Source organism: Poecilia latipinna, unplaced genomic scaffold (genome assembly GCF_001443285.1).
Source record: "Poecilia latipinna isolate Pla-1442-1.1 unplaced genomic scaffold, P_latipinna-1.0 Scaffold292, whole genome shotgun sequence".
NCBI classification, from domain to species: Eukaryota; Metazoa; Chordata; class Actinopteri; order Cyprinodontiformes; family Poeciliidae; genus Poecilia; species Poecilia latipinna.
The window spans coordinates 23392-35368 of NW_015112908.1; the positions used below are offsets into that span (position 1 = coordinate 23392).

The following is an 11977-nucleotide window of genomic DNA, read 5'->3' on the forward strand; positions in this document are numbered from 1 at the left end:
TTTAATTCAATGTTTTGCACTCTGATCAGCAATGTTGTTGTTTTTAAAGTGTTTTATTTTTAATAAACGAGATTGGTGTGGTAGGTAGCTAGGTCAGATTCTCAGGAAACCTTTTCAGGAATGTCACATCCATCCATCCATCCATCCATCCATCCATCCATCCATCCATCCATCCATCCATCCATCCATCCAGGTGACCATTCCCATGAACACTGGATGAACGCCAAAAGGGGGCGTTTGTATCGTGCCGCTGAAGGGGGCGGTGCCAGAGGTGGGTGTGTGTCTCTCAGCTGATGCGCGTAACCACCGACCGACTCCATCATCAGCATCCGACGCTGACAGCGGTCGAAGACAACCGAGCCGCGGTAGCAACGCAGAACCACTCAGAGCCCGGGCGAGCAGCACCGACGCCGTCTTGTGACAATACTGCTGATTCCAGGCTGCCATCTTACCGACCAGCCAGCTGCAGAAACAGTGAGTAGCCTTTTGATGACGGACCGCCGGGATGCTACAATCGGTAAATCAAAGCTGCTGCATGATACGTCGTCAATGTCAGAGACGCTGTGCATTTTGATGTAGATTGCTCGTGTTATTGTTTCCCTGTGTTCGGCGAGGGTCGTGAGGTTTTTGTGGGTTTATTTTTTCCCAGTCAGAGGCCTAGTCGGTAATTGTCAGGGAGCGCAGTGGATTCAGGGCTTGATGCGGATGCTGCTAAAGCCGCCCTTGCCGCCCAGGGATGCAGAGAAAAGGGAGAGCGAGGGAGTCGTGAGGGGAGGGGATGGAGGCAGAGCAGCACATACATAGCCAGGGTATTTTACTACTACTACTATTCATCCGAGCGGAAGTAAACCTCTAGTAAATGGGCTGAGAAGGGGAGGTGCATGGCATGACTGCATCTATCTATCTATCTATCTATCTATCTATCTATCTATCTATCTATCTATCTATCTATCTATCTATCTATCTATCTATCTATCTAAATACTTTGCTAATTAGTTTATCTGATGGGGTTTCAATTCCATTCATTTCAACATAAATATGGCATTTTTTCCCCATTTAGTCCATTTTGTTTGGCCTTTTACGCCCAAATTAAATGAATGCATGCATCAGTATGGGAATAAATGTCGAAAGCATACATCTCCCTGTTAACCTGGTGCTGTGCTGAAGAAAAATCGAAAGCTAAATCATTTCAAAACATTTTTCTGCCTATGCCGCATATATAATAATCTGAAAAAAAGCATATTTTGGGGGATAAATATAAAAACAAACAACAGCAACAACAACAAAAAACAGCTGACCTGGTTGCATAAATGTGCACAGTCTTAAACTAATTATTTGTGGAGTTTATTAGTATGCCATATCTTGGTTTGGGAGTATTTGCCCACTCTGTTTGTGAAAGGTCTCATAATCCGTCAGATTGTGAGGACATATCTTGTCCCCCTGCCTTCTTTAGTTGGCCACACAGGTTTACTGTTGGATTCACTTAATCTAAGCCATTCCCAAGCTTTTATTTTCTTCTGGTGAAACCATTGCTTTGCTGATTTAAATGTATGCTTTGGCTCACTGCAATTATAAAACACTAAAGTCCAAGTTCAATTTTAGATTTCTAGCAGGTGCCTACTTTGCATATCTAGGGATAATTTGATAAATTCCTCCAGAAATCACAGCTCCATCTGAAGAAGCATTATGATGGCACCACCATGTTTTGCTGTGGTTACGGTGTTTGTTTGATGTTCAGAGCTGTTTTTGTGCCAAACGTGGCTTTTGAAATCGTTGCTCAAATGCTCAGTCTTGCTTTCATCTCCCTAAAACACATTTTCATGCAAGATGTTTTGAGATTTTAAAGAGGAATGAATATTTTATTTGAAAGAAAGGCTTCTGTCTTGCAAACCTACCATAACTATTACCCTCCAAAAAATTATAGTTCTTTCAGTGGGATTCTTGTTGTCTTCTTTATGTTTTGTAGAACTTTCCAGTTTTTCTTTTATCATCATTGTCCCACATTTTCCCCAAATACTGACGACTGTCTTAACTGTGCCATACAGCTAAATCCAGATATTTACATATACTGTACAGATATAATATATTTGTGCCCAAACTTTAACTTCCTGCCTGAGAACTTTGTGATAATCACCTGAAAACACTGACTTAGTTGTTCTGAAGCCACTTTGATTCTGGCTGTATGGATTGAGTCACCGATCAGTTGGAAGACACATTAGTGCCTTTGAGATGTTGCCTCAATATTTCCACATAATATAGGAAATATATTATGAGGGAAGCAAAATAAATGCTTCCCTCATGGTAGCATTTATTTTGTGTAGTGCACCAGTCCCTACTGCAACAATGTTTCTAAGTTTTGTAAAGTATTCTTTACTTGCCCTCCCCAGTGGGGTGCCTCCAGGCTTCCTTCTTGGACTGCTATTATTTTCTCCCTACTTGCATTTACTGCTCAATGTTCTTTCAGATGTAATATCACATAAATAGCACGCTACGTGCTTCTTTTTGAGTAATGGCTTCTTGATTTCGGAGTGGCCTTTCATCCCACGGTGATACAATAATTAGTTTTTTTCACTGCTAATTGTTTTACCAGCTTCAGCTATCATTTTAAGAAGGTCATTTGCTTTCCTTCTGGCACTGAGTTGTACATTTTACATTTAGAAAGACACAAAATCCATTATTATTGATTATTGTTTTCTGTGCTTTTCCTGTTTGATACGTTTGTAAAATGAGATTGGTTTGCTCATTTAAAACTTCTTCAAAAGCTATGTCTAAAAGATGCAAAGCTGAATTTTATTTAGGTTGGCCAGATGCATCATAATTAAAATCTAGTGTGAAAAGCTATAACCTGAAAAAAGTGTCTTCACAAAGTTTTGGGTTAAGGGTGTGCATACTTATGCTTATTCTCCCACCCCCAACTTTTTTTTTTTTTTGCATCATTCCTTTTATACAGAAACCAGGCATTTTAACAGAATTAGAGATAAAATCCAGCTACCAAAACAGACATTGACGTGGAAGCAGTATGATCACCACCATGGTTCACAGAGAAAAGAGCTTCTGGAATGGAAAACGCAGAACAGGAGACACGTTTGACCAATGTACAGTTCGGTACACCCTAAATCTTTACTTTTAAATGCTGTTCATCTGTCAGAAAAAGCACACAAAGATGCACTGAGTGAACACAGTAATGATTCTTCTGAAGATTTCTTTACAGTTGGATTCTTTCCTATTTTGTTAAAAAATTTAACACCAGATAGGAAAAATATTTCTACATAAAACCATAAATCATTAAGTCTGCAGGCAAACACTAGGAGACAACTTTCCTTAAAAATGATTTGGTTGAATTCAGAATTGTTTGTGAATATGAGCCATAAATTTAAGAGTAAATTAGTATATAATTAATTTGAAAATATAAAATATGTTTGAACCCCTGTTGACACTGATTGTTGTACAATTATTCCACCCTGCAAATCATTCAAAACTGCCAAACTTAATATGAATCTCATGCCCATAATGCATTTCTTCTCACCTGAAATGTAGCTGAGAGAAAAAGCCTTTTTACCATCATGATGAACTGAGTTTTTATGAACTATGTTCCAATCAAATATTAAATTAACCAATCTACTACAAAAGGCTACGAAAAACATTTTTTGGCAGCAGCAGCAGCAGATTTCCAGTCTGTCTTGCTTATAATATGGATATAAAATCATCCCAATAAGAGAGTCAAAACAAACTCTTCCCATGGAAGAGTTGCTGTAAAACTATAGATTTGTTCAGGCCCTTTAAAACACACAGTTTATCCCAACACTGATTCAAATATATTTTTCCCAGGCTCATGTAAGTCATAGTGACTGCACCTATTAACAATAACCTCAACAGAAACAAGCTCAGATTGAGGTGTTGACTTTTATTGCTGTTTGGTCCTGAAGCAGTCTTACTCCAAGTGATCGACTCTAAAACTGAATTGGCACACAATGTTGGAGACAATGGAGGAAACCATCGCCATACTAGTATAGTTTTTAAAACTACAGTTGCAATAGTTATAAGATTTCTGAATGACAACAACAGGCATTAAGCTTATGTAATACATGCCAGATGAGGGAAAATGGAGCTGACAACCTTCACCGTGTTTATTGCAGAGCTTGTGTTTAGTATGTTTCTTTCCGTTGTTCTTTTAGTGAAAAAAACAAAAATATTTGCTTTTCAGTCAAGTGAAACAATTGGATGGAAAATTTGAGTTGTGTTTTTATTCACATGGGCAGAAGGGGCTTTTCTTAAATTTGTATTCCTTGACGTCCTGGTTAACATGTGTAAAAAGCATTAAAATAAAATAACCTTTTAACTTAAATTGAAAAATGTAGAATAATCAAATCTCGAATTTAAGAACATTTATTCAGAGAAGGGGGAGAATCCCTTGTTAAAAAAATGATTGTAAAAAAAATTGGAACTAAGTGCTAATATGACAGAACTTTGTCTTTATAGATTACATTGTTGGATTATGCAGGGAACTTTGGCCAATCTCTCTAGATCAGTGGAGTTCACACCTAATGCTATAGTTGGAAAACTGTCAAGTTAAAAGTATGCGTGAGAAAAAACACAACATAGAAAACAAATTATACAAATTTTAAAAGGCCTGCATCTATTTTGAAAGTGTCCTGGTATAAGCCACTAGTTTGACGGTATTTTAATTAGTTTGTGATGTCATGCATTCCCAAGCTTATTATTATTTAACATTGAATCTTTTATCCCCATAAACAAGTGTATTCAAATAAAATGATTGTTTCTATTGTTTCTATTCTATTTACTGTTACAGTGCTGTGAAAAAGTAACTGTCCCATAAACCTAAGTTTTTAGGTTTAGCCACATGAGTGTTTCCAATAACCTGCTTAAGGTTATGCATTTTAATGCTGCAGCATAAATACATAAACTTATTTATGTATGCACTTTGACTAGGCCAGTGTTTCCCAACCCTGGTCCTCTGTCATGATCCGTGTTTCTGTGTATTTATTTTAAGGTTTTTCTGTGTTCAGTTTCTGTCCTGAGTCTCTGTTTCTGAACTTCCCCGTTGATTGCTTCCCAGGTGTGTCTCATTCCTTGATTACCCTCCCTGTGTATGTCTTTGTCTCTTGTTGGGTCCTTGTCGTGTTTACGTCATTCATCGTTTGTCTGCTTACCTTCACAGTCGAACTGTTAAGTCGTGTGTTGGTCTAGTTCTTGTTTTCAGTTGCTACCGGTATTTAGCTGTGTGCTAATCTGTCTGCCGTGCTGCCTGATCTGGACTGATTGAGCCACTTTCATCATTAAATTCATCATCACTTTCATCATTAAATTCATCATCACTTTCTTCATAACCTGGACTCCTGCGTTCATTCTCACCTTCACAAACCGCCACCTCATGACATCCTCAATGCACACTGCCCTCCATGCTTTAGAAATTTCCCTGCTTTCATGCACCTCATTCAGCTGATTGCAGTTCAGCAAACGCCTCCTAATTGAAATCACCTGTGCTGAAGCAAGGAAACACCTAAAACATGCAGGGCAGTGTGCCTTGAGGACCAGGGTTGGGAAACACTAGACCAGGTTACTTCAAAACCTTAATTTATCTTCCCTTTAAGCCAGGGGTGCCCAAGTCCAGTCCTCGAGAGCTACCATCCTGCAAGTTTTAGAAGTATCCTTACTCCAACAGACCGGGATCAGCTCTACAGAGGCCTGATAACGAGCCATTCGTTTGATTCAGGTGTGTTGAAGCACGGATGCATCTGAAAGTTGCAGGATGGTGGCTCTCGAGGATTTGACTTGGGCTCCCCTGCTTTAAGCCATTCAGAGGTGGACTTGTTGGACTTTGTCATACTGTTTAACTTGAACTTAAAGTCATGACAAAACATCCTTCTTCAGGATTTTCTAACACAGAGCAGAAGCAACTTTGACTATCAGTATGATTTTTTTTTTTTTTCAATCCTATAGACCATCTATTACAAGGTGCACATTTTCCCCAAAAGTTCCACTTTTATCTGCGGATGAATGTGAGACAGGCCTCTTTGTTCTTGTTGGTCAGCAGCGGTTTTGGCCTTGGATCTCTCCCATAGATGACATTTTTGCCTCGTCTCTCTTTCTTGTTGTTAAATCATGAACACTGACCTTAGCTGAGACAAGTGAGGCCTGCAGTGCTTTCGATGTTATTTTTAGTTCTTTTGTGACCTGGATGAGTTGTTGATGCACTCTTTGAGTAATTCTGGTAGGCCGGTCTGACCTACTCCCATGTTTTCTCCGGTTGTGGATAAGTGCTCTCACTGTAGTTTGCTGGAGTCTCATAGCCTTTGAAGTTACTTTGTTGTCATTTTCTCAGAAAGATAGATGTTGGTCCTTTGTTCTGCATTTGTTCTTGAATTTCTTTACATTGGGACAGGATCAGTTGATGTTAGAAAACATGTAGCCAAGGGATGGGTAATATGGACTTAAATTTTCATCATGATATGTTGTGATAATGATAAAAGTGATAAGAACAATTTATTGCTTCTTTCTTTAGGGTGGCTGTATGACTGCATGGCACAGCAATCATAGCCCCACAAACACAAGTACTGCTCTTGAAAAACATCCCCATTTCTAATATGCTTCTTTTGGTCACCAGTCACATAAAGAAGTGATTTATATCACTAACCTGCACGCATTTAATTATATTTTCAAATGTATTGATATATGCTGAACAAACTGGGAAAAATAGTAAAGAAAATAACAATCCCAACACTAAGGCCCGTTTTAGAGCTTTGTAAATATCACTTCATTGGAATTTATCATGACAACAATGAATTTAAAATTTTATCATGACAAGAAATTTATCACAATAAATAATAAATGATAAAAATGAATTTTCACCTCCAGTTTAGCCTGTTTCCCGTTCTCAGATCCATTTCATTGATTTCTTGAGGTTTGGCAGTGGCCTGGATGAGGGAAGTTAAAATAAAGCAAAAAAATATTTACTGTAAAAAAAATAAAAAATAAAACTTTTTCCCAGCACTTTATGCTACATACAGCAAAACAAAAGGTATTGATCTCAAGGCTTTTAACACATCTTAACCAGAGGTGCCTGTGTGTTATTGGAGATTCGCTCTGTTTGCCCCTCTCATGATCAAATAACCAGTTTCATAATTTTCAACTATTTTTTTACCGGTCAGACTAATCTTTGTGACCCTTTTGGTTTTTCATGGTGGTGGGAGGACCACAATGCCCCTGTTTGTGGGTTGGAGTCTAACTTGCCTCTAATATTGTATAACTAGTCATTATGCAATTATTATATTGTATAACTGCTTTCGTTTTTCTGTGTTCCTCTAGTGTGTGTGCCCCCACTACCTGCATTAGGTTGTGATGACCCACACTACTTCCAAATGTATCTGTGACCCTCCCCAATCCTGACTCCTAACCTCTAATCCCTGACCTTTGACCTCCACTATGGGCAGTGTTGGCAGTGGGGTGGCAGGAGAGCAGGAGTTTGCCATGAAGTCCGTGGGCACGAGGACCACCCTGCCCCGAGCCCCTCCTCTCTCTCGCCGTTGCCCTGCAGACCGCAGCTGCAGCGCCGAGCGGCTGCCTCGCCCCCCGGCGACTATTTCGGACGGGACGGCGTCAAGCGATGAGCGAGGCAGTGTTAGTATCGGGACTGGGACCTGCACCGGGACTGACCGGCCAACAGAGACAGCCTCCTCAACCCACACTGAATGTACCATGACCGCCCCCTCCAACAACAACCAGCTGGACTGTGGGAACGTAGCTGTCAGGAGGGAGAGGGAGTGGGACAGGGAGAGGCAGCGCGAGAGGGGCAGGGACCGGGACCGGGACAGAGACTGGGACCGGGAGCGGCTCGAGAGGGAGCGCGAGAGAGGGAGAAACCGGGGGAGGGAACGGGAACGGGGGGAGAGGGAGAGGCTGGAGCGCGAGAGGGAGCGCGAGAGGGAGAGGGCCCGGGAGCGGGAGAGAGAGAGGATAGAGAGGGAGAAGATAGAGAGGGAGAGGGAACGCGAGAGGGAGAGAGAGAGGGAGCGCGAAAGAGAGAGGCTGGAGAACGAGCGGATGGAGAGGGAGAGGGAGAGGGAGATGCAGATGCAGGCGGCCGGTCTGGATGTTTGTGGAAACATTGTGGGTCGAGGAGTCAGCGAGAAGACCAGTGTGGGCGTGAACCACCACCAGCACAGAGAGATGGTTGCGACCAGAACCGACAATGAAAACAATCCAGTTGGCCACAACCCACCAAACCACAACCCGCCAAAGATCATGGCCGTGTCAGGAAAACTGGAGCAGGTAGTTTGACATTTTGGACTCAGTTTCATCAAAAAAGAAACCACGATAAACCATGTGCATAAATAAATAACTCTTTATCTTTTAAATAAAAACTGTTCAAAGTATTATTTACTTCCACAGAGTAAGCTCTATCATATATTTAAGGAATTTGTGTATTTTTCAAAACTGAGACTTGTTTAAGGTAAAAAAAAAAAAAGTTTGAATAAAATGGAAAGATCAATGTATCCAACAACCAATAATTAACTTATTAGTGGCTTATTAGAGTAAAAATAGACAAATTACAAAAGATAAATATGAACAAAGACACTAACACTAACCAGATCTTACAAGCTAAGAGATTCTCACAACATCCATTGAAATAGTTAAAAATCTAAATTTTATGAAAGGATTATGTACGTGTCAAGAAGGAATTTAAAGAAAAAGGCTTGTGCCATTAACTGAAACTAAATTTTGAATTCTGCTATTTAATTTTAATCAGAGAGGGAGAAACTCCCACCACCATAATTGCCACTAAAGGAACAACTCAGCAACTTATACTGTGTTTCATGTTGGAACAAGATACCAGCTTGTATCTTGTTCATGCTCCGTACAGTACTGTTCGCTCCGCTTAGTTAACAGGAAAATCTTGGCAAAACAGCCCCTGTTTTCTGACTGCATCAAAAGTCAAACTGGGGGTCCTGCTCGTTACTCACTTTACATTCTAATCAACAGATTTATCTTTTTTTTTTCTTCTTTTTTTTTAAGAAAGTTGCTACAGGATGTGGACACATGTTTGAAGAGTGGAGGAAAAACTAGAAAACAAAATAAATTTCACAGGAAAAATAAGGCAAATGTTAAGTAAACAAAAATATTTATCCCAAATAAATCTGAAGAGGTTATCAGTCTTCTCTCTGTTTCAGACATCTGATTCTTGTTTTACTCTGTTTGAGTCTCAACTCATCTTAGAGGGAAGGAAACGTCAAGGAACATGACTGGCCAATCAGAGGCAGATTTTGGAAATGTCAGGGCTATGTCTGGTTCAAAAGGGGGAAAATGGGTTTCATATTTTTTTTAAAAGTTGAGAGAGATCAACATCTAAATGCTTCCTCATCTTGTTCATGTCTGTTTCTCGTAACATGCTTCATAGAACAGTGGCAGAAATTTAAAATTAATTCTGACAGGAAACACTGCAGCTTTGTCACCCTGTTTAAAAGTATTTCATCTTGATTTGACCAGCAAATGCTAAAGAAAATAAGTCCTTAGAACAGCCAGAAGACAACCGGAAAACATGAAAATACACCACTTATTATTATTTTTTGTATCCCGTGATAACTCGTAATTAAAGATATTCTATAGACTTCCTCTATTGTGTAAAAGACCCATGAAATTATTGTAAAAGTTAAAAAAAAATATATATATATATATATATATTATATACTTAAGCTAAGCAGTTATTGCTTACACTTATGTGAAAAATCTAATATATAACACACTAAGCAAGCATAGAGAAAAATATCAGCAAAGATAACTTTGAGCTGATTTTCTGTTGGAATAATAACAAATAATGGCATTAATACACATTCTTTAACTTTATGACACCAGTTAATAGAGTTACAGACATAACACCAAAACCCTAATGTTCTGTGCGGAAGTTTACATACACTCATCACGGGAATGGATGTCATATTAATTTTGGGTGTTTGCAGTCATCAAGAAGCTTCCAACATAATTTTGGTTGGATATGTGACCGCTCCTTTTGGCACAGTTGGCAGAACTGGCTGATTTCCTGTCACATAATCCACAAGTTTTCATTGACGTTCAGGTCAGGGTGTTTGGGGCGACGTTTCTGGAATCTTGATGTAAATCTTTCTAAAACATTTTAATGTGTTTGAGGTCACTGTTGTGTTAAAGTGTCCAAATTTCTTCTACTCAACCCAAACTGTCACCCTCAGGTGAAGCGGAATGAGTCATAATGTTCCTGAACAACCCAGGAGCCAACAAGGCTCAAGCCTAAGAGTAAACAGTGTAGTAAGAGTTACATCACTACTGGCTTAAAACATTGACTAAAGAGGAACCTGCTTCAAAATCAACACCTTTGGACACAATGATGAAAAGAACTGTTGACCATGGTGGTGGCAGTATCATACTAAGGGTCGGTTTCCCTCGCAGTAGTACTGTGCATTGCACATATGATATAGACAGACGAAGAAGTAGCACTACTGTAACTTTAAATTCCTTAACTTGTCCGCATATTAAAAGCTAGACGGTTAAAAGCTGGATGCATTTCATTGTTCCCAAAATGATCCAAAACACAGATCAAAACTGGTCCGGAAATTAATAAAAATATGAAGTGAAAACTCTATGACTCTGTTTGAAAGCTGGATCTGATCAACAAAAACAATTACAAACAGCTCTTCTGGTTCTGTGAAGAAGAGTGGCAGAGTTTTTCCAGAAGCAACAAAAACGGTGTGGCTTCCCCCACAACCCACTAAGGAGCATTTAACCAAAACTTAGCAGGGATGTGTGTATCTATCTGAGCGCTCTTGTAGGATTTCATGGACTGAATTGAGTTGATTAAAGAAAATCCAAAAAAACTTCCACTTGTGCACTTGATTCTTGTTTTTACAATTAATTAACTGGCCCTGATATTTAATGAAAAATCCCAAATCGATATGACATTCATGCTGATGATGATGGGTGTATCTAAACTGTTGTAAACAATTTTACACATATTGCATAATTTAGCAGTGACATGACTCCAGTATTTATCTGTTTCATTTTGAATCCTTCCTCCTTCTACTCCGCAGGCGATGCAGAGCACCTCCGGCCTCGTCCGTCCCTCCGCCTTCAAGCCGGTGGTTCCCAAAAGCTTTCACTCCATGCAGAACCTGGTGGGCCAGGCGGGAGGGGCTGGGGGCGAGGGAAAGACTGACGCCAGGGGCGAGGGGTTCAGTGAGGGCAGAGTAGGCAGGAGAGGCAGAGACGCAGTGGGAGGGGACGGAGGGGAGGTGCCAGAGGCCCTGCTCCTGGACCAAGACAGTCCAGTTAGGGTCAGCAGGAGTGATGGAGGGGGAAATGGTACTGAGGTGGTTCAGGGAGGGATGTCAGATTCAGGGAGAAACTCCCTGACTAGTCTGCCCACCTACACAGGCTCGGGGTCTGGCTGTGGGCCCCCAGCGGTCTTAGGGCCCCTCAGTGCTTCTACCAGCCACATTAACAGGTTGGGCATGGCGGGGGCAGCTGCAGGTCTGGACAAACTGGACAAACCCGGCTACCAGGTAAGGCTGTCCTCTGATTTATTTTGATGCTCAATTCTCCCTGCAGCTAATATGTCGTTGAAGCGTCACCGTCACGCCGTGGTTTTGCCCAGCAGAACGGGCTGAGTGCCTCAGACAGCGGTCGGTCCTCCTCAGGGAAGAGCTCCTCGTCCTATCAGAGGCTGAGCCACCTGAGTGACGCTCCAGCACCTCTGCGACCCTCCCCCTCGTCTGATGACATCATCCAGGACCTCGAGGACCGACTGTGGGAGAAAGAGCAAGAGGTGAGAGGATGTTTAGGAATGCCGAGTCTGGTATTTATTCCAAAATTTCTAAAATTTACAAGACAGCTTGTGCTGACCGAAGCTGAGACAACAAGCAGAACAGCACCTCTTTCTGGACACTGCGTGGAAAAAAATAGATTTTTCTTTTTATTATCATTTACCATAAAC

At 40.7% G+C, this 11977-nt stretch overlaps 1 protein-coding gene across 1 annotated transcript in view; it reads left to right on the forward strand.

The window, feature by feature from the left end:
• The first annotated feature begins 278 nt into the window (after window positions 1–278).
• The window catches only part of lzts3b (leucine zipper, putative tumor suppressor family member 3b), a 31952-nt gene continuing 20253 nt past the window's right edge, over window positions 279–11977 (forward strand). The window contains exons 1-4 of the mRNA XM_015034239.1: window positions 279–474; window positions 7327–8289; window positions 11076–11546; window positions 11639–11809. Of these exons, the coding sequence (XP_014889725.1) occupies window positions 7444–8289; window positions 11076–11546; window positions 11639–11809 (1488 nt within the window). The 5' untranslated portion in view covers window positions 279–474; window positions 7327–7443. The remainder of the gene's footprint in view (window positions 475–7326; window positions 8290–11075; window positions 11547–11638; window positions 11810–11977) is intronic.